General features: G+C 37.6%; 1 protein-coding gene across 10 annotated transcripts in view; it reads right to left on the minus strand.

The window, feature by feature from the left end:
• The window catches only part of PEX5L (peroxisomal biogenesis factor 5 like), a 226,217-nt gene that overhangs the window by 41,936 nt on the left and 159,857 nt on the right, over positions 1 to 24,424 (minus strand). For all 10 annotated transcript variants that reach the window (XM_045539735.1, XM_045539731.1, XM_045539736.1 and 7 more), the window contains one exon: positions 22,841 to 22,936. In XM_045539735.1, coding sequence (XP_045395691.1) covers positions 22,841 to 22,936 — 96 coding nt within the window. The remainder of the gene's footprint in view (positions 1 to 22,840; positions 22,937 to 24,424) is intronic.

The raw sequence follows: 24,424 nt of genomic DNA on the forward strand, positions 1-24,424 counted from the left end.
AAATCCAATCTAAAAGCAGAATGCAAATAAATTGCTTGATACGTATCAGTCGTGGAGTAAAAGGAGAGAGGAAAATCATGTTTAACTTTTTAGTTTCTTTGTTTCTGTGATATTTTTTATATTTTCCAGATTTGTAAAAAGAAACAAAATTGAAGATGATGGCTAGCTTTGTTTTCCATGAGCAATTAAAACATAATTGTTAGTAAAGAGTAAATTAAATGAATGTAAATGGGTCAAACATTTATAAATTGAGCCACGTCTCCTTATATTTATATTATTACTATTCTTACTCTCTTTTATAGTTTCAAAAATCTTTTTGGTAACTTGAAATCTTAAAGTGATATTAAGTAATAGATACTCATTAAACATCTGGGTAAGTTAAAATAGTGAAATATTAATTACTAAGCATAAGTTTAGTTTATATAATTTGGCATCTTTTCTTTATGTGGTTTAAAGAATCTAAATATATTTAGGTCTGTTAAAAAATACAAAAAATTGAGGAAACATATCTCTCTAGAAATTATGAAATGGTGAATGCTGATATAAGACAGTTCACAATGCTTGCTAGTTTTCATTAAAAATTAAGGCTGCTAGGAGTTAAAATTACAATTAATATAATTCTATTAAGAATAATAGAATATGTATAATATATTACTATTTAAAATGCAACTAAATTACTAGAAATTAGAAGGAAAACAACTCTGTATGTGAGGAAAGTAAGATAAGGAAAGATATAAGGATGCATTTTTGTTCAAAAAAAAAGCTGATGGATTAAAAGAAAAGGTTATAAAAGGTTTACAGATATCTTGTGTGCTGGAAGCTGACTGAGACTGGATGAATTTATGTATAACGTTTTATTAAAATTAGCTTTATCACTGACAATACACTGCTGCAAAAGTAGAATTTGGTTTTCTCTATTAAAATGACAAAGTTTTCTTGGAGTATTGCTCTGAGAATGTAAAAGTGTTTTTTTTCTTTTGAATAATTGACTTAGGAAACAAAGATTATGTGTTTTATCAAGATAATTTCTTGTGCTTCATGTAGTCATCTGTTAGGTCTTTAGTTACTTAAGAAAACTGAATCTTAATATTAAATGAGCTAAGTATTTGTTCACAACTATGTAAACTGCATATGCCTTTAAAATCTTTGTCACTTGGATGAAATAGATAACCAAGAGCATATTTAATCAAGTGTTGTAAGCCTTTTGACACTTTTCACAAACTTCCCCAAATCAAATTCTAAATTAATCTGTTTGTTCTCAAATTAACTTTGGGATTTTCCAGTTGGAGCCCTGGAAAGCCTCAAAGGATGTGTATCTCACCTTCTAAAAGATGAATATTCAACTAATTAGGCTTATTTGATATGTTAAATTACATAGGAAGCATTTTCAAATAATAAGTGATGCTAAACCTTCTTTAAGTTATATTAATATTTACAAGTATATTATTGACATGAGTGTTCCAAAATTGTACGAGATTTCTAAAAATGTAATATCAAGAGTCATAATTTTGGTTATTATATTAAAATGTTGCATGCCACAGAAATAACCAAAATTTCCTTGTCAACTTTTGGTTATAATGAACTGTCATAAAAATTTTAACCACGGCCATTCTAAGACTTTGTCATGCACAGAGACGTATTGTTTTGATTCTTCTCTAAAAGCATCTGTAATCAGCTATAGTCCAAAATTGCTTATTCTTCAAGGACATTCATGGAAAAGACTCTGACAACTCTTGAATATAAGTTTCTGATAATTCTAAGATCACATCATTGGACTGCCTAAAAATTCCCAGAAATATAATGAAGAAACTGATGGCTTTATAAAACTGCTAATCAAAATCAAGCAAAAGAAGAACTAATTACACAGGACTCAATGAACTGATAGGGATAATGTTTTCAATGACTTTTTATTTTAAATTAAATAAAACGATTCTTTATATGTTTCATTTTCTAGATTTAACAAGACCTTTTTTTAAGCTATCTATAATTTATAGCAATTTGGTAAAGTACATATTTTTGCAAGCAAAAGTTGAAACATTTACTTTTTCTCCCTACCTCATCCCTCCAGAATTTTAAAACTGTGAGAATTCTTATTTTAGTGTTAAATAGTTACTTGCATAAATTAAATAAGAATCTACTCTCTTTATACCAGGATACGTTGGAAATACTGGTTATATTATCAAGACTTTGACTGGGATGTCATATTTGAGAAGGTTCATAGAATGATTCTATAGGTGAAGTCTAAAGTCTACCTTGATTTGGCTTCCTAGCCTAGAGAGGTTTTTAAAAGTTCCATCTGAGATTTCTTATCAAAAATTCCAACAAATTAAACTTAAAAAGAGCCTATGTTATCAATCACTATTCTTGCTGCACTTACATAAATAATCAGGCCAAGTATGATGAATCTAAACTTATTTTGCAAACAAATTTGCAAACGCTTTGATTATCTTTGGGGAGATTGTAAAGAAAAAAATTATGTTTCAGAAAAAAAAAACTATAATACATTTGTTATTAGATTGTAGCCTTGTTCATTTTTTGAGTTTTTATTATCTACCTGTAGACTAGACTGGATCCTGAATTCTAGTTTTCTCCAATATCTAGTTACAACTCTTCAAATAAGGAAGAATTATTCTCTTCCTGAAGCTGAACAACTCAATGTAAATTTCAAGGAATGAGTCTCATGCCTGATATGTGGCCACACAGAGAGTTCACCAAACCACCTGAGGCTTAACTGAGACGTTCTAACTGCAAAGCAGAATGAGAAGTTCTGTTCATGCTGTGAACAGCTTTTCCTAAGACGTCAGAACAAGACATCCCATGATAATGAGACTCTTATCCCTCTTAATTTTGCTTCTCTATGCCTATCTGTTTGGCTTGGCAGGATAATGCTGTAATTAGAATTCCACAATCAGTAGCTTCTGTGAGTAAGCTGATGAAGTGTTGGATCTGTTGTGCCCAACCTACATCTCTACACGACCTAAGAGATCCTTTAGTCCACCCAGTGGCTAACTTTAGCAACATCCCTAAAGCAACTGTTTGTTCAAATTGTACAAGTGATCTCTTTTATAGAGTTAGACTTCTAGACCCACTCATTCTATCGGTTTTAATTTAACCCAGCCACGGGATGTTAGACAATAGAATTGCTGCTTCCTAGCTGAACAGGCAGCAATCTGTGCAGTTGCTGACATTTCTTGTTGCACATGGGTAAATACATTGGGTACTGCAGAGACTCAGTTGCAAAAATTAACAAACAGTCTACTTGGTTAAAACAGGTAGACTCCTCCTCATCTGATTCATCCTTTGATCTGTTTAATTTTGGTTGGTTTGGTTCATGGGGACCCTGGCTAAGGAGCATACCACAAAATCTTGGTGCTATCCTCCTGATAGCCATAATAGAAATCTCCCTGATGAGCTGCATTCTCTAAAACGTTTTAAATGTTTGCATGCAGGCATCCACAGAATGTCTACTTTGGCCTTCCAGTGTTTGCTGAAAAATCAAGTTTTTAGGTCTAGATTGTTAATAAAGGTTTTTTTTTTTTTTGGGGGGGGGGAACACAGTCTCTCTCTGTTGCCTTGGCTTTAGTGTGTGTGGTGGCAATTGTCATAGCTCACCGCAACTTCAGATTCCTGGGCTCATGTGATCCTCCTGCCTCAGCCTCCCAAGTAGCTGGGGCTATAGGCATGCGCCACCACACCCGGCTAATTTTTTTATTTTTAGTAGAGATGGGGTCTCGCTCTTGCTCAGGCTAGTCTTGAACTCCTGACCTCAAGTGATCCTCCCAACTTGGTCTCCCAAAGTGCTAGGATTACAAATATTATGTATCTTTTCTTTTAAGAATAATCTCAGAATGTTTTAGAAATTCTTAAAAGTTTTTGGCTCTTTTAGGAGCATTCATTCTCATTGTCTAGTACCAATAAAGACTTTTTTCATCTGTTTTGTTTCTTTGATTATTTTAATAATAATTTGAGACAGGGGAATTAAACACATGTTAAAATCATAGAAACTCAGACTTCAGAAAATTACATTTCCTTTAAGTTGCGTTTAACTCAGGAGTACCAGAGCTGCCTCTATATACTGATATATCCTCAAAACACATACATCCAACTTCAAGAATATTAAAGAGTAATGGCGATCTTTACTATAGCTTTTCTCAAACGAGTGTTAAGAGTCACTTTTCTTGAAACCAAAAATTCATTTCCTTCTGATAAGTTGTGTTAGTTTCGCTGAGAATTAAAAGATTTACAGTCTATTAACTCCACATCTGTTATTAGACTTTGGAAATTTACTTAAAATCTCTGGGAAAGGTAATATTATTATACACAGAAAATTATTGTCTTTGTTGCCGCAAGGCTTAGGTGTGAATCTTGACTGTTGCTACTGTCTAATGTATTACTGTGTACTTTTGGATAATTGCTTCATCTGTAAATGGATTACTACCAATAAATAACTGTCAGAATTATTTTGAGGATTAAGCGAGATAGCAAATGTATATGCAAAACTTAGTACAGACTTGACAAATAATAGCTGCTTATTACTTTTAGAGGATGGCAGACTAACAGCAAATGAGGATATCTCAAAATAAGGGATTGAAAAACAAAGTAATTTAGCCAATCTATAGATTCTTTTCACCTAAGAAGGAAACACTTTATACGTTTTTTTAAGTATTATTTTTTTCTCTCAGTGTTCTGATATAGCTTGCTCTCTAATGACAGGCTTTTAAGGAGAAAAAGTTTCTAACACAGGCTGTTAAGTGTATTGGTTGTTATGGAGACCACAGTCTCTAAACTAATCAGCAAATCTAAGCTAATCAGCAAATCTAAACTCTCATAAAGGAAAAGCCTTTCTCGTTTGGGAAGGGAAAATCTACTCTTTTTGGTAAAAAGAGGTGGGGATACATTCTGGCAGGTGATTATTGTGGTGCAATGTTATTGATTTTCCTTTGCCTTTGGCCTTGAGGTAAGGAAAGATAAAGATCTGACTCTAAATAAAGAGATTCAGGAAAAATTCCAGTTCCAAGAAGATTATTCAAATTTGTTTACAAAATCAGGTATAGATTAAAAAGTAATTGACATAAATTAAAGGTTTTTGAGTAAAGATAATTGTTTCTAGGCCTTTATACTGTTTTCCTTTGAATATACTGTAATTTAGCATCATGTTTTTCAAATGATGACAAACAACACCGATTGTGCTCTTTAGCTAAAAATTACATTAAAGATGAGTGAGATACATTTCTAGGTCAGGCTTTTGCTACCTTAACCATTAGATCCCAAAATAATAAACATTGCCACTTGGTCGAGTTTTCCCAAAGAAAATAAGACATAAATGTCCAATTGAGTACTAGACTATTAAATCTTAACTAGATGTAGCTATTGTGCCTATGTCTTATCCTGAGAAAAAGAAATAGGATTCTTTGGGTACATTCACAGAAGGATGAATTCCACTTTTCAAGGCCATATGAACTTACATAACTTCTGTACTTTTCCTTCGTTTGCACTGAGCACAGTTTGTGATGCTATATCTGTGCACCATCCTGGAGAGTGGAGCTACAACAGTAAACAAGACAAACCTCCCTGCTCTTACGGAATTTCCAGTCTCGGAGAAGGATATACTAACAAAAAGTAAATAAATAAATGAATAATGGAATTTCAGATAGTTATTATCACTGTAAAGAAATAAATGTTAGAATAATTATGTAAGATTTCATTTAGAAAAGGTGATCAAAGATGACCTCACAAAGGAGGTGACATTTGGGCTGAGACTTAGATAACCCGGGTGAAAGCATTCTAGGCAGAGAATACAGAGTTGAGAATGAGCCTGGAGAGATGAAGGAGTAGAAAGGTCAGTGTGTCTGGAACGTCCTGTGGGGTAGGGAGGAGGGACAAGAGGGAATAACAGGGGGCAGATCACGTCCCATGGACATAAGTTAGGACTTGGGATCTTATTTTGTTTGTGATGGAAAATTATTGTCAGATTTTAAGCAGGGAAGTATTAGGATCTGATGTGCCCTTTGAGAAGAGAACTTGGAGTGCGGTGGTAAGAGCAACAGTAAGGGAGCAAGGCTAGAAGCTGGGAGTCAAGGTACGAGGCTGTGGCAGTGGTTCAGGCCAGAGATGCGGCTGGTGCAGAGGAGTGTTTCAGTGGGAGGTGACAGACATGATTGGGTACTATTAGTCTAGAGGTCTTTCCAACAGGACTTCCTGCTGGGAGGCTGTGGGGACAGGCAGGGTATCATCCAGGATTTTGGTGTGAGCAGACTGTGGTGCTAGCACTGAACTGGGGTAGGGACAGGCTTGGGGTGGGAAATCAAGAGTTTGGTTTTAGGCATGTTAAGTACACAGTGGATATTAGACACCTAAACGGCAGTATCAGTTGACAACTGGATCTTCAATTTGGGATCTCTGGGGAGAGGTCAAGGTTGAAAAATCAAACTGGAGGTCATCAGGGTATAGGTGGTATTCAAATCCTTGGGACCGAAAGAGACGGCTAAGGAGAAAATGTAGATGGAAAAGAGGGGATAGACGCAAGTGGAGGAGCCAGAAAACGGGGCTGGGAAGGAATGGCCAGCGAGGAAGGAGAAACACTAGGACCTAACACAGCCCATTGCTTGGCACACGGTCCATGCTCCATCCATACTGATCTGCTGAAGGGAAGGATGAATGATCTGACTTCTGCCTCCCCTGCCTGCCTCTTCATCTCATCTGCCATCACTCCTTCATCTCTACCCTGCTTTCCAACCACACACTCATCTGTGCCTGTGTGCATTTGCCTGTGTTCTTCCCTCTGCTTCCAATGCCTTTTCTCCATTCTTCTCCCACTCCCTCTTCCAAATGTGTGCGATGTCTGCTCTTTCTTCAAGTATTAGCTCCCATGGGAAACCTTCTCTGTCTCTGCCAGGCCAGATGAATCCCCTCCTACAGGTTCTCAGAAGACCAGGAGCTTGCTTGTGTTATAGTACTTAATATGTTGTATTAGGATTCTTAATTATCTTTATCTCTTACCAGATTTTGAGGAAGCCGAGGGCAGGAATGGTGTCTCTCATTTTGATCTTTCTTGTGCCTAACTTAGCACCTGACAGATAATAGTCATTTAACAAGTATAGTGGTATTTAAACAAATAAATGAATGCATGATTAAATTTGGGAATATTAATTTAACTTCTTAAACTACTTGAAGTTGTTCTCCCTTGCTTATGTATTACCCAAATTCTATGAGCAGGTTTCTGGCTTGTTTACTAAACCCAGAACAAGATGGTATAACATGCTCAGAGCTTCCTATTTTGCGTGTATTTTACTGAAACAGAAGATGCCTTCTGTACATATTATATACATATTTTATATAAGAGAAACCTCCTTTAACATGGCTTTATAAATGTAACCATTTCTCCACCACCACAGTTTAGATGTCACTGGTGCAGATGAGATAAACAGTGTACAACATGGTTCAGGTCATGTCACAAATGTTCCTTGGCAGTCAGCATAGTTCGGTGGGTTTATGTAAAATGTTCCTGTTCTTTTGAAAATACTCCACAGATCCTGTAAAAATCATGAAGAGGTCCAGTGAACTGGAATAATTTTACTGGATCACAATGCTGCTCAATCCATCTCATTTTTAACAATGGGGCAATATGACACACGCACCATCAACTTTTCAAAGCTGCCGTGCTCTTGCCTGCTGCTGCTAACACGCAGGTGTGACACAGATGTGATGTGGAGCCACCTCCTTCCACGTAGTCAGATTGATTGAGTCAGGGTTCTGTCCTCTGAGTTTTGTAACCAGGACAGGGACCTGTTTCTATTTTCACTGGCAAATGAATGGACATAGCAGGACATCAGAAGGGTTCACATCAAATGGTCATAAATATACAAAGCACAAATTTAGCCTCGGAGTTAGTGTTAAGAGCTAAAACAGGAAACTATTTAACAAAAATAAAAAAGAGGGCTTATGTTCATGTCATTCATTCTTCCTGAATCTTGGTACAATTGTAAAGAGCATCAAACCATATTTTTCAGCCTGGGAAAGGATTATTGTATAAATGGACCAGTATTTTCAGTCACTTTATTGAACCTTGAACATCTACCCAGAACACATTTTGTGATATGTCCCTTGTAATTAGCTTTGTTGAGATCTGTTAATTTCATTAAATATACTAAAGAAGGAAAGAAAACCACTGAAAAGTGATAGAGAAAAATCTGAGAAGAAGGCTAAGGAAAGCAACAAAAACAACAAAAATTAAAGGATTGAAAATATTGTCCCTAAGAACCTCACAGGGATGATCTGCCAGGAACAGGAAGCCATACTCTGGGCAATACAGCAGTGACAAACCTTGCATTTTCCCCTCACTCCTGAGCATTGGAAAAGGACTTGTAAGGTAAAGATTCAATAATGAGGGAATTTAGTTAGAAGTGAAAAACGACTGAAGCTGGTGATGTAAGTTCATGCAAGGAATTCAACACCAAATCCAATCGTAGATGTTCTCTTTTCCTATCAAGGCTTAAATTGCTGCGGCAGGAATTTAAATTAGACATAAAGAAAATATATTCTGATTGAAATGATTGCAAGACATTGAAATGGGTTACCTAGGAAAGTTTTAGAATATTCTTTCTTAGCAATTGCTAAAAAAAGAACTGGTACTCAGGGATGGCTCTAGGCAAAAGTGAAGAATCAGATTCACAGACTATCACAGCAGAAGACAGCCACAGAAATCATCAAATCCAGAGATTCCCAACATGTCTGCACATCGAATTATCTGGAGTTCTTTTCAAAATTCTAAAGCCCAGGCACAACCAGGACCAATTAAATTACAAACTCTGGGGTGGGACATAAGCATTAGGATTTTTGGAAGCTCACCAGGTAGTTCCAATGGCAGCCAATTAGGGTACCATGATGTAATCTCATGGTCTCAGGTTATAGATGAAGAAACTGAGGCCCAGAGAGGGAAAGGGACTTTTCTAAAAGACTGCTGGGCTGTGAGTGGTGGAGAAGAACTAGAATTTAAGTCTCCTGACCCTGATCTAATACACAGGGCATATTTTAAGAAAAACAAACAACATTATTTTATAAAATTAATACATTATCCTTGTAGATAATTTTAAAAACTATTGAAATTGCCAATAAAATATAATAATTCCTCAGTATTATCATCCAGAGATAAGCTGTTAACATCTTGCATTGTCTTCCACTCTTCTCAAAGTGCTTAAGTACTTTTTAATTTTTGTAAAAGTTAATATCACCCCTTCTGAGAATGGGATTAACTTTCTGGAATACTGGGTCACATGTCTACCTTTGCTTCCCACTCTCGCCATGGACACACAGCTTGAGGCCCCATCTTTCCTGACTCCTGCAGTTAGCCTGAGAATCGAAAGGGTTCAGAATGGACAACATTAAGTTCTTCCTGAGTAATAAGGCAGAGCCCAAATATAAAAGACCTACCTTGTGGAGTTACTGTCACCACCAAATGCACACTCATATTAAGGACCCTGGAGCTAGAGGAAGCTAGGCTAAGAAGCTGCATCTGCTTCTGCTCATGTGATCATCTCACTTCTACTATGCTCTGGGTCCTTGCTTGAATAAGGCAGGACCTAACTTTACAGTGGTCTGTGTATATTTGAAGGTATATGTGTATGTATTTGTGTGTGTGTGTGTGTGTGTGTGTTTCCTTACCCATCCCAGGCAACCTGAAGGATGAAAATCTATTATGTTTTTATTTTTTATTTTTTTGAGGTAGAGTTTTGCTCCATTGCCCAGGCTGAAGTGCGGTGGAGTGATCACAATTCACTGCAACCTCCAACTTCTGGGCTGAAGTGAGCCTCCTGGCTCAGTCTCCCAAAATCTATTTTGAATGGAGTTATGCCTTTATTATTTGATGCAAATCATCACTGTGATTTGGTGGATCCACAAAGTCAAACTTCACTAATTAAAAAAATAATTAGAATTTTGAAGACCATATTGTATTATTGCCACCTGGCTAGTTAAAACTACAATCTAATTTATGAGGTGATTCTTAATTCTGATTCTCACAATTCAATGTTGTTCATGATAGGTAGAGAACAAATGATGTAGTATGAAACAACAACTCATTACAGAAAGAAAGACTGTCTTTATAAGACCACATGAATCATAGTTAAGGAAGTGGTTAACTTCAAATATATCTTTCTCAAGTATGCTTTTTATTCACTTTGGAAGCTATATAAATGTCTTTAATAAACACTACTACCATTCCAGAAACACACCTGGGTTTAATTGAGGGAAATGCACTCAGACTAGTTTTACTTATTCTGTGAAAATGAAACCTGTTTTTCACATTTAGGTTTAAGGATAGTGTGATCTATCTACTTCCCTTCTGTAATTACATCAAATAACCAATCCTGTGTATATCTGCATAGTCACTGCAGAGATGTGAAGAACACAGAAATAGAATATTCAGCCATTCATCTCTTTTCTGTGACTACCCAAGCTTCTTGATGTAGGAAGCAACTGGTGTCTAGTAACCATATATTCTGATTTTGGGGCTTGACTTAAGGTTATTTATTTATTCATTTTTTACGCTTTTGATACAAGGTAACGAAGATAGGATATCTCTATAAACCTTTTATTCTCAGATTTCACCATGCAACTCAGCTTTTTGTAAGAGACCAAATTCATCTCCAATTATTTGCATATGGCTCATGTATGGTATTAATAACTTATGAGTATGTTTTAATACTCCTCTGGTCTCTTTCCATGCCTCCAGCCCTCTCAGTCCATTAAAGGTAGCTGCCCTTCTCATTGGTTGATGTATGTTTCAAAGAATACCAAGTAGTTTTAATATAAATAAAAACATATTAATAAAAGAAATCTGATACAGGAAAAGAAAAATACATTTCCAAACCAAATTTCAAGTTCAAGTAATTTCTAGTATTGTTTATGATCTGAATTCAGAATTTCCATCTTCTATCAGCAGCTCTAAAGAAACGTGAAAATGTGGTTTCTAGCTCTGCCTGCCAGTCAGTAGCAGTGTGTGCTTGTTTGCAAGTCCCTTAACATCTCTAAATTCCAGCCCCTTCTCCACCATGACAAGGTGGGCCTTATGAATCCCTGGCATGAGACCCAAACTCTAGCATGGCCTGTGACACTTTATAGGACAGTACCAGAGGTTCCAGAAAAGACCAGGGACCTCTGGGAATGTCATTAAGATCTGTGATGGTAAATTTTTTATTTTTTTTATTGATACATAATAATTGTACATATTTATGGGGTATATGTGATGTTGTGATACAGGCATAAAATGTATAATAATCAAATCAGAGTAATTAGGATATTCATCACCTCAAACATTTACCATTTCTTTGTGTTGGGAACATTTCAAATCTTCTCTTTTAGCTATTTTGAAATATACGATAAATCATTGTTAACTATAGTCACCTTACTGTGCTGCGAAACACTAGACCTTATTCCTTCTATCTAACTGTGTTTGTGTACCCATTAACCAACCTCTGTTCATTACCCACAACAACCCTTCCCAGCTGTGATGGTTAATTTTACGCGTTAACTTGATTGCTGAGATATTTGGTTAAACATGATGTCTGGGTGTGTCTGTGAGGGTATTTCTGGGTATTTCACCAATGTGGGAGGGCATGATCCAACCTGCTGAGGGCCCTAGTAGAACAAAAGGGCATAGAAAGGGAGAATTCGCTCTGTATGCCTGAATGCTTGAGCTGAGACACTGGTCTTCTTCTGCTCTTGGACTGGGTCTTACACCATCAGCTCTCCTGCTGCTCAGGCCTTCAGACTTAGACTGAACTTAGGCAAAAGGTTCTCCTGGTTCTCAGGCCTTTGGACTCAGACTGGAACTATGCACAAACTTTCCTGGATCTCTAGCTTACAAACAGCAGATCTTGGGCCACCTTAACCTCCATAACTGCATAAGCCAATTCCTCATAATAAATCTCTCTCTCTCTCTCTCTCTCTCTCTCTCTCTCTCTCTCTCTATATATATATATATATATATATATATATATATATATATATATATATACTTCTCTCTCTTTCTGAAAAAATGTAGGTATATATACATAAATACACACACACGTATATGTGTGTATATATATCCCATTGGTTCTGTTTCTCTGGAGAGCCCTGACTGATATGAGATCTAAGACTGATGACTGATCATTTAGGAAGAAGAGGTAGAAGTGGCAACCATCATGCAAAAGGACCACTTTCTTAATCAATAAGAAGTATTTATTTATTGAACAATGACTATGTATCCAGCATTGTGTGATATGTCATATGCCCTAGTCAAATGAATGGAAGAAATTCAAGATGCCTCTTTGCCTACAGGGAGTTTACTAATTCTCCATTGAACCCTGTGTGTTCTGCTTATTAAGCCAACGAGCAGTTTTAGTGTCTGTAGTCAGAAAAGAGATGTCTCTCATAAGTCAGTATTTTGATTTTACTTTATAAAAAGTGATTTGTAAAAGCCAGAATGTACAGATAGCTCTACTGACTTGAATTAGAAGTAAAAACTAGAACTATTTTAACCCCTGACTTCACTGTGACAAAAATAATGTGCTTAACCTGAAGATCTTATTGTTTCTTCTCAATCAACTGGCAATAATAATATTCATCATTACAGGAAGTGTTATAAAATATTGATGATTGATTTATACAGTGCAGCACTGCTAATGAAAAGCTGGAATTTTGAGCATTTAGCAGAAACAGAATTATATTATTCTTTCAACAGAAAGAAAAAATTTTAATGACAACTGCTCCTAATAGTAAAATATAGTGTGCATGTGATAGAGAAACAGAGAGAGAGAGAGAGAGAGAGAGAATCTAATATTCCTACAACCCACATTTTACTTAGAATATCAGAGCCGGAAGCAACCTATGGCAGAGACTGCTCACTGCCAGTCAATCAAAACACATTCTCTCCTTTCTTCTGTGGTGATAGAGCTGTGGCCATTTCTTAGCCTCCCTTGCAGTTTGGGGCCAGGGTAGGAGGTGATGGTCATGGTGGGGTGGTGTGATGAATTAAGCCTCTGTCGGTGGTACGTGAGGAAATGAGACCTGGGCCAGAGCTTTTAGGAAAGTGGGCCTGCCTCCCCAAGCTCTCTTTTCCTTGGCAGGAAATGGAGAAAGAATTGACCATGTAGATGAAGGTAACACCCTAGGGATGGAGGAGAAACTAGTTGCAAGGAACATGGGACCCTGCATGATGGCACGGGGTAGACCTGCTCACTAGTCTGGGACTTTTATTGTTGCACAAAAGAAAGAAACTATTTTGTTTCAGCAATTGCATTTTTGGCGATCTCTTATAGCTACTAGTATTATCCTAACTAATAAATGGACCTCAAAAATCATCAATACTGGTTTCCTAAACTTGAGTTATTAGATCCTAACTTTACAACTTTTGTCATTTCTGTACTTTATTCCTATTTACATAATATATTTTGTAATTAATACAGTTCTTTAATAGGCAAAATCTTCTCTAGCTTAGTCTAAATTATCTCTGTGAAATCATCAATTTGAAGTGCCAGTTATATTTCTTAATATACATTAAAATAAATGTACAATTAATAAAATAAAATGTTCATCCGTTTTCCACATCTCATAGAGCAAATATATGAAACCCAATTTAATTCAAACCACTCATTTTATCAGTGAGAAAGCTGAGGCCCAAATGCCATATTGCCAAAATTAGAACCAGGATCCATGTCTAGTTTGAGACTTTTCCCACACATGTTATTATACTACTTTACTTTTTTCATGTAAGTCTAACGTGATTCCTGGGCACAGAGCCCTCCAACAAATGGTTCAAACTACTTTCAACCTACGGTCTTATTGTTCTTTGGACAATCTCCTTGAAGAGGAGGGAGCACACATTATTTTTTTTTTCTCATGGATAATTTTTAATTCAGTAAAATAGGTTATCTAAATGCTATAGATAATCTATACCATATTACTATGGTAGGAATTCATATTTTTTCCTATGGAATTCAATTAGGTTATTTTCACCTTGAATCAAAAATTATAACCTGTTACAAATTCTCAGTTTCCTGAATGCAGTCCGAGGTGGAAAAATGTGTCCACCTCTACTCAATGGTGTCCCTGAGGGATGTAGGAGCTCATGACTTTGGCTTTCACCTCTACGCAGCTGACGATTGGGGAGCGCACATTATTGTCTGGTCCTGCCAATGGACAAACAGAAGCACGAAATAGTCTGTAACTGCCCAAGGCTGGCTCAGATAGAGTTTATATCTTTTCATGTTCACCTTCTTCTCCACTTACTTGCTAAATAAGTATTTGTGGATGAGATCGTATCCAGAATGCACATCTTGGATTTCTCAGATTCAAAGTTCAGGGAATTTCCCAAGCTACTTTTTGGTCTGGAGCTAGTCTATAAATCTAACCATCTAGAACACTGATTTGTAGACAACTGAGGTTTAGTTAGAATGGGTCATGTTAAAGATTTTATTACTTTAGGATTTACACAGTGAATATTAGAGGATGGCGAAAAAATATGGCAACTGCCCATAACTCTGACCTTAAAAAATTAGAGGTGGACTCTAAATATCTCTCGTCCTTTTAATTGACCACTTATCCACAAATTCATCCCAGATTATCTTACTTTATACTTTCATCCATATCCCCTCTGAGTGTTCATCACAAGCCACTTTACAATCATTCTTATCTATGCTTCATATTGTTTTTGGAAATCAAATCTTATTTGTTTAAAACAGAAGTAAAGCTAATCAATGTGAGAATAAAGGAACTTTTGCCAGTTTCCCAATGAACTCACAACACATCTAATCTTTACGTGATCTGTCTGCTTTTGACATGGGAAGCATGTTGACAAGCTAAGCTTTAGGAAATCTGTGTCTTAAACAGCTAACATCATGATTCCCTTAATAGTGCCCAAGGAACTATATTTCATATATTATCAGAAGATTTTCTCTTTTATGGATATTGAATCTAAGTCAGAATGATTTCAGTAGTGTTTAATCCATTAATCCCTTCCACCTGCTTCAAAGAGGTAATACTGTCACAGAAAGCAAAAGGAAATAGGAGGGGTGCTGGAGACAGATTATCTTCTTGGTAGGAGTGTGCCCAAGTCAGCAGTTTCTTATACAATCCTATAGCAATAAAAGCAGCTCAAAAATAGTCTCCAAATTTTGTTCAATCATTTAATATTTCTGAGGTGCCTATCAGTTCTATAGTATATACACTGGGAAAAGCTTCAGGTAAAAACAAAATTTCTATATGGAAAGCACTTTTAATGAGTTCATGTCACTGGAGCTGGGTTTAACTGTTGTGTTGTTTAGAATATGGCATCTGCTCCTTAAACCTAAAGAGAAATTTTTTTTTAAAGTCCCTATCTTAGCCTGTTCAGGCTGCTGTAACAAAAATACCATAAACTGGACGGCTTGCAAACATAAAAACATTTATTTCTGACAGTTCTGGAGGCTGAGAAGTCCAAGATCAGAGCTGGCAGATTTGGTGGTCTGGTGAGGGCCTGTTCCCCATGGACAGTGCCTTCTTGCTGCCTCCCCGCGTGGTGGATGGGGTGAGGGAGCTCACCAAGATCTCTTTTACAAAGGCGACAGTCTCATTCGTGAGGGCGTCACCCTCATGACCTAGTCACCTCCGTAAGGCCCTGTCTCTTAATGCCACCTCATTGGGGATTAGGTTTCAACCTACGGATTTTGGAGGGACACAAACATTCAGACCATAGCAGTTACCTGTATTTCTACAACAAGGAATTACCTGTTAGCATTGCACACTTTCACTTCCCATTTTCAGGTAACAGTCATTACCAATTTGCTGTGATTTTTCATAAAATGCTGATGGAGGCAAAGTTAATCTGAATCCTGAAGAAAAGTTATCTTCAGGGCTGTGTCCTTTGCAATAGGACATAGAAATGGAAAGTCAGAGTTGCTTTCACTGAAGACAGTCATGCAGAAAGGTCAGGTCTAGGAGCTGTGAGAAGAAAAGGCAAGTCCCCAACCAGATCCTTGGTGAAGGGATGAATGTCCCCTAAGAAACATGGATTGTCACAAACATGGATTGTCATTCTCCCTTGGGGGTCAGACAGGACGAGCTAAGAACCAGTTAGAAGTGGGGGAATAGTTTGAAGAATTCCAACCTAGAATGAATGAACACACTGTTTCTGTGCTGCAAGGGTAATCTTCCCATTTCTGCAGTATTGAAATGTGTTAGGGATGGAGATGGGGAATAGAGTGGTGGAGCGGGAGGAGGCTGGAGGCTGCGAGGAGTAGAGCAATGCAATAGTTATCTCTTGCTGCTTAACAAATCACCCCAGCACTCAGCACCCTCAAACAACAGACATTTACTACCTCACACAGTTTCTGAGGGTCAGGAATTTAGTAGTAGCTTAGCTGGACAGCTCTGACTTATGAGGTTGGAATTAAGCTGCTGGCCGGGGCTGCAGTTGTCCCAGGGCTCCACGGGGTCTAGAGAATTCACTTACGGGGCTCACTCGCCTCACATGGACAGGGGGCCTCAGTTCCTCACCGGCTGTTGGTTAGTAAAAGGCCTGGGCTCCTCCCCACGTGGGCTGCTAAGGGTCTGCATGACATGGCAACTGGTTTCCCCCAGAGTGAGTGATGGAGCGAGAGAGCAGAGAGGAGGACAGAATATCTTTTATGGCCTAATCTTCAAAGTCACACTCTGTGACTTCCACTTTATTCTAGTGAGTCACTAAGTCCAGCCCACGCTCAAGAAGAAGGGAATTGAGCTCTTATATTTTGAAGGGAGTGTCATGGACTTTGTGGACATTTTGAACTACCATAAGTCACACCCCAAGGGAAGCTCAAAGGGAAGAGAATTGGTGGACAGGAAGAGTTCAGAACTCTAGAATTTAAGGATCTTATTAAAATTTAATAGTGTCAACCAATTAGCCAAAAGGAGTGAGAGTTATGCTTGTCTTCTTGCTTCTGACTGTACTGTACTTTCCTTTGTCCATACGTCCTTGTTTTCCCTCATTTACATAATTCATTGTTCCTTTAAAAAATTTGCTCATAAGAATACCCCCTAGGGTAAAAGTGGAGCTGTGAAACATCGCTTAAAATGTATAAAGCAAGCATTATAATAATATCGGAGCTAAGTGGAACATGACTTTGATTCTCAGGGCAAAAAGTTCATCCTTCCTTAGCCAATAAGTTTGTTATATATCTTAAGCACCCATTAGAGAAGGAATGCTTAGATGAAATAGAATGGAATAATAAATTGTTAATTTGTTCATTTATTTATCCAGCAAAAATTTGTACCAGCCTCTCTGATAGGTGCTGGGAACATGAAGAAGGATGAGACACAGTCCCACCCATAAGAGGTCACAGTCTGGTGGTGGAGACGGACATGAAACCCATAGCAACTACACCATGTGATAAGCTATACTTGAGTGATTGCCTGGTCTGTATATATCTGTGACTCTTCACCTTAATTACTCTTTAAGGACAGAGATGTGTGTATTCAATTTTCTGTTGCTGGCACCCGGCACAGTGCCTGGCCCATAGAAGGAGCTTAACCATGTCTGATGAATTTGTTGCTAAATTAAATTTATTCCAAAGATTGAGGCACTTAGGCACTAGCTAAACACAAAGACCAGATGCTGGCTGGCTTTCTTTCCCTCCCTGCTAATGGTGATGAAGGAGGTATTTTTGTGTGCTGACTTCCCATGTGACCTTCTCTCTCCTCTGCAGATGCAGCACAGTTCTCTCTAGGGATCTCTGCTCCTGGGAGGCAGCTTTGGGCCTCACTGAGCTCTGGGAGCTCCTTCCCAGCTTCTCACTTCTGTGCCTCCCTGCGCATTCTGCCTAGGGATACATTGTAGCTGCCAGTGCAGTCAGGCTGCTGGCTACCAGGAAAATCTATGAGGAAGTTCCTTTCGCTTTTGTTCAGGGAAGATGCATTTTTTTTAAAAGCTCAGAATAGGAGTATCCATCTCTTTGTCCTAAAACTACAATATGGTAAGCAGAGATAAATTTGTGGTGATTTTTTAATAAAATGTAAGATATGGAGGCAAAAGCCCCACCCATACAAGGCTTTGCTAGACCTAACAGTTCAGCGTGAGCTAGAGCAATGTCAACCTTTGCGCATAAACAGGTTCCCAGGTAATTTACTATATGCAATAAATGTGCATGTGGCTTTAGCTGTCTTTTCTCCAGTAACGGATATTGTATTTTAGGGTATTTCAGCTCAAAAATTAGGCAACTTGCACATTGTCAGGTGTTACTTGGTATTAGTAAAAATGAGTTCATATCATGTAAAATAGAATGTTACTTCATGGCAAGATGGGTTGGAGCTACCTGCATTCATATAAGTGTGTCTCACTGACTGACTCTGAGACCAAGACAACTATAGCACAGTTCCAGGCAGGATCTGTATGACATAGACAGAATTATTTGTTTATGTCAACTATCAAAATGAAGATACTCTTATATTAGAGAGTCATATGGCATTTTATGTACAATAGATAGAAGGAAAGAAGTGTTACCCATATTAAATGATTAAAAATCATCCAACCATCCATTCATTCAACAAATACTTATTGAGTATGTACTAGGTACCACACAGTGTTCTAGATATTGGGGTACAGCGGTAAATAAGAGACAAGGTTCCTTTTCTCATGGAGGTTGCATTTAATAAAACAAGCAAGATAAATAAATAAAAACAGCAAGAAAGGACCCAATGATAAATATGGATGAATGGCAGAGCCCCAGGTGATGTGACAGCAGTTTGTTGAGGCATGGATGCTCCAGCTAAAACTTGAATGACAAGAAGGAACCTGTCACCTGAGGATCTGGGGGAAGAGTGCTCCCCATGCAGGGAAGGAAAGGTGGGGACAGTGGGCAAGGAACGTGGTGTGGGAGAGGAAACAAAAGAAAGGCAGTGCCTCTGGACCTCCCCAAGGGAGTGAGGAGCAGGAGAAGGAGTGGAGAAGGGATCAGGTGCCAAATTGTGAGGCACACTGATAACCAAAAAATGGAATAGAATGTGAAGTAGAAGGAATATTGGAATCAGATGATATATAAGGTGGAGATTTCGGAAAAATTCAACTCGCTCCAGGCCTGGTTTTCATCTGGATCTTACTAGCATTTAGAACTGCCTGTGAGGAAGGCAATCTTCAGTGCCATTCTTTACTTGTCTTGAGATGAAAAATAAGACACTATTAGCTCTTTTAAGAATCTTATGTCACCATAGTGTCTATAACTTGCAACTTTTCCCTTGATTACCAACATAATACATCTTTATGAAAGAACATTTGGAAAATACAGATAAGCCAAGAGAAGAAAAAAAAAATCACTCCACATCCAGCCACCCAAGAATAACTACTGTTAACATTTGGGCACAGACTCCACTATGGTCTGAATATATGTCTCCCCCAAATTCATATGTTGAAATGTAACCCCACCAAGGTGATATTAATAGAAGTAAGAGGTGGGGCCTTGGGAGGGGATGAGGTCATGAGGGTGGAGCTCTCGTGAATGGGAAAGAGATCTGAGGGAGTTTGTGAGTCTCTTTGGCCCTTCTGCTCTGCAAGGACACAGCAAGGAGGTGCCATCTGTGAGGAATGGGCCCCTGCAAGACACCCAATCTGTTGGTGCCTCCATCTTGTACTTTTCAGCCTACAGAACTGTGAGCAATACATTTCTATTGTTTATGAATTCCCCCATCTAAGATTATTTTGTAATAGCAGCTTGAATGAAGTGAGACAGACTCTTTGTGTTCAGATAGTGCAGAGGTTCAGAATACAGACTCTGGAGTCTGGGTGAGAATCATGGCTTTGCAACTTGCTTAATGTGGGTAGTTCACTTTTAAATCTATCTTAATTGCTTATAAAAGCCAAATAATGGTCTGCAATGTCTTTAAGCTCAGATTTCTCATCTGCAAAATGGGGATAGTAATATTACCTTCTTCATAGGACTGCTGTGAGGATTAAGGGAGATAATCCATGTAATGATCCTGATTTAGTGCCTGCTTTGTACTGCATTCTTTAACATGTTAGCTATTACGCTGTTACCATTTTACAAAGTTAGGATCGCACTGTAAAACTGTAAACTATAAACTATTATTTCAATTATCACTGAACAGTTTTACATGATCTTAAATATTTCTCCATAATGTTATTTTTAATAGTTAATAGCATTTTGCTATAAGGCTATAATATAATTTAGTTAAACTCTCTATTATGGGACACTTAGGCTTTTTCCAAATTTTCACTATTTAAAAAAATCCTACAGATAAAATATTGTAAACTTTCATGATTACTTCTCTAGCAAAAATTCTAAGAAGTGGCTGGGTCAATGGGCAGGAAGACTCTTTGATGCATATTATTACATCTTCTACTGTGGATTTAGATAATACCTGGGTAAGAATAACATCTGGAAGTAAATAGTCTATATACGTGTAAAGTTTTGGAAGCATGATGTACCATCAGCTGAGTGTAAATCCTTTACCTCCTTCCTCCCCAATATACTCACACACTTTTCTTTCTACACCTGTTCACACCTTCTCGTTGGCATCATCACCCCTCATTCCTCACAGAAGATTTTTGGCACCAGGTTTCTGGTTAAGCAAATTTACTTACAGTTTTCAATTTGCTAGGAATTTTGTACTTACCATTCTTTTCACTCAAAGTAATAATCTCATAGGGTTTTAGTATTATATATTAGCAATCCAAGTCCTTCAATTTATAGATGATATGAAACTAAAGTAGAAGGAAGAAGTGATTTATTTGCCCATGTTGGTCCTCTGGACCATGCTATTGTTAGACAGCTAATCACAGCTGGCTCATTTTTTTATTTTTAGTACCTATTCAGCGGTCAGTACATGTAGGCAGCCAGTTTGCTGCAAGAATAACTACTTGAAATAACTTATAGCCTCGTAGGATTTTGTGGCTGGAAAGGACCATAGAGGTGGGGGAACTGAGGTCTAGATTGGTTAATGAGATGTATGTTGTTATGTAGCTATTAGTGACAAGTTGGAATAGTAGCTCAGGTCCCAGGACAGCCAAGAAGCAGGAGGGGTGGCTTGCTGGGGTGAGGTGGGCATGACATAGAGAAGGGATTGAACTAATTCTGCCTTTCTCCAGAGAGGGCAACACCAAGACTAAGCAAACCTGGAAGCTGCTCGTAGCTAATTGCAGCATAATGTAAGAAAGAACATTTTGATAATTAGTACCGTCCAAGACTGAACCGAGTTTTCTTGAAAAGGAGTTGTCCCTAATTGGAAGTGTTCAAATAGAAACAGGGTAGTAATTTGTCAAGTATTTTAAGAGAAAACAATGTTTAGTTTATGTGCCTGGTAGGGATAGATGACATCTAAGGTCTCTACCAAAAACAAGACTAGATGATTTTATGAATATATATATCTTGACAGATAAATTTTTTTCCTTGTTGACCTGTTACTTTCTAATTAAAAGTCTTTGAATATGAATTCATTATCTTTCTCATTATAAATGGAAGCAGATAAATTTTAATGTCTTTACTGACCCAAGATTCTATGGTTCTAAATAATCTTTTTAGTGCTAATTCAGTGTGCTACACACAGTAGGAGTTCAAAAGATAAATTTAAATTAGCTCTTAAGTTTGGAAAACCTACATTTAAAATAAATTGAGCTACAGGTTCCATGCATTTAAACAATTTGATTGAACTCAGCTGGTTTCAATGAAATATATCAGTTGATCATGCTCAAGAGCTATAAATATGCATTAGCTTTTTTTAATTAAAAAAGGTTAAAATTAAAGAAGAAATTTGGGTAAATTATATTATAGTGAGATAAAAGTGCTCTCTTATTGGGTTTCTGAATGATGATAGGAAATTATGGTTGGAATTCTTTCCCAGAATAGAAAGAATCCTTTTAATATTGAACTGAAAATATGATTTTATTATATTTCAAGTATAGAGTTCTGAAAGACCATCCACAGTATAATCATTTCATCCAAATTCTAGGAAGACAAGCCACATAAATGAACCATATTCCAAGAATGCTTTCAATTTTTGAGATTTCATATCAGTAATAGAAATGGAGGTTCTAACAAGTTCATACTTGAGTTCGGTGAAAAGCTCCACTCTCAAATAGCAATCTAGCAAAGCTTTGATGAGTATCGGAGACAGCATCTGTGATGCACTCTCTGTGATTCTAGCCAGGAAAGAAATGGATAGAAAACAGCAAAAGCTGCTTTTTGTTTGTTTGGAGTTTTGGGGAGCTTTTCTTTTTTCTTTTCTCCCTCCCCCCACCACCCCCTGCCCTTCTTTCTCTCTGTCTCTCTCTTATTAGGAGGCCAAATATAGAAATCTATGTTCCAATCAAGTATTTCATTTGAATTATCAATAATGTTTTGGAAAATCTTAATAATAAAATTGGCTCAAGATTGGATAATCATTAGCTAGAATATCTCAGCCATACTTTCACCAACCAGTTAGGAAACCACGTGATATCCCAGGGACAGCAAGATCTTCTCTGTTTCAGACATTGTGCTAGATGCTAGAGAGAGAAAAATGCCAGGCAGGAACCTTGGCCTCATAGCGGCATAGCAAATACAAGGCATTGTTTCGCCATGGAATCTAGACTACACTTGGAGTTATTTCTGACCCAGCACTCTAGACAGTTATTGCTAATTTGTCACAGAACTGGCATAAGAGGTGACATCTATTCATCATCTTGGTGGGAAATCAAATGTTCTCTGTTAACAAGTCTCTTTCTGACAGTCAAAATCATGGTTATTTCATGTCTATAAGTTAAGACCCATTTTATTTGTATCCTGCTGAAGTTTGATTTTTTTTTGAATGCCACTCTCACAAGCATGACACAGAAAAAACTAATTTTGAAAAAAGTTACCTCCACTGCTGCTTTTGCTCTTTCAAATTCTTCTTCTAAGGAGTGGTTTCTAGAAAGTAATGCACTTCCCCAGCGATGTTCTTTGGTCAGTCGAGCCTGAAATAGACCAAACACATGCTGCTATGATATCAGAATCACAGGGTACAAAAATATATGTATTTTTTTCTTTTCCTGTCTCACTTCCCTAGAGTTTAAGAGTCATCTGTAATCGATGACATTTTTGGAGTACTTTGTAGGCATGATGTTGCCTAAATTGGGATGGTGTCAAAATGTGTGTGAGTACACATGCACGATTCTTCCAACAATGCATCTCAGCCCTGGGCAGATTAAAACCAATCCTCCGGCTGTACCTCCCAAAGATCCTATTTTAATTGGTCTGGATTTCAGGTATTGATATTTTAGTAACCCTCCCCAAATGATTTTGGTCCAGCTAAGACGTATAATCTCCCTTAGAAGGCTAGATCTAGAAACTGATATTCAAGCTTTCAGCTCATTAGGAGGATCAGCCTCAGGTAAAAATGTAAAAGCTGTAGAGGTGGAAGTGTGGCTTCCAGGCCTTTCTCCTTAAGTACACAGAAGACACTTATGAAGAATTCTCTTTCTTTGGCCTTCTCTCTATTGGCACTGTCTTGTGTCCCATTTCTCAGGATATTTCTCTCTGTTAAATAATAATGAGTTACTTAGATAAAGTCATATCTGTTAAGGCCAACTGCTTTGCCACAATTAACAGGCAATGAGATACACATCTTAATTTAGCTAAATGCAAATATTCTCACAATATTTCCCCCGCCAAAGAGTCTGCTGTAATTTAAAAAATGTTATTAATTTTTAATTTCACAACAAATGAAAACATTCTTTTTGAAAGAAATTAATCATGGAAAATAAGAGGTGTACCATTAGACCTTTTTCTTTGCAGTTACATACACATTTTTGTACCCAGAGTCATGTGTACAGTAAAGTGTTTCAAAAAAATTGAAACATCTGTGGTTATGCCATTCTGCAATTTACTTTTTTTCCACTTAACAATATATCTTGGCAAGTTTCCACATTTAGTATGTGTAGATGTACCTTATTCTTTTCCCAAGAGATCTCCTAGTAAGGAAATCGATGTAGTTTGTTCAGACCCCTCTTCCTGGACATTCAGATCATTTCCAATTTTTCTCCATATAATTATTTGTTTTCTGGTTTATCTCCTTGCTGTACTGTGGGATTCCTCAGGGTAGGGATTTTGACTGGTAACTTTTGTATTCCTAGCACCAAGCCTGACAAGTGACGAGTGTCCGCATATGCCTAAGGGCTGCAGGATGAGGGATTACACTGAGGAGACAGCCAGGCCTTGGGGAGTGGGAGAAGAGGGGCTTGTGGAGTGAATCTCCCCACCCCCTTTTATTGCAGGGTGCGGGTGGAGTGGGGTGGGAGACTTCTTGGCCCATGTGTCAGGCTGCTCTATAGCAGGGATGTTCAACCCTGCCTTCCATAGTGGAATTACTTGAACAGGCCTCACCCCAAACCAATTAAATAAGAATTGCTAGGGGCGGGGGGCTAGACATTTGATATTTGAAAAGCTCCTCTGATGATCTTGAA

Source organism: Lemur catta, chromosome 1, assembly GCF_020740605.2.
Source record: "Lemur catta isolate mLemCat1 chromosome 1, mLemCat1.pri, whole genome shotgun sequence".
NCBI lineage: Eukaryota > Metazoa > Chordata > Mammalia > Primates > Lemuridae > Lemur > Lemur catta.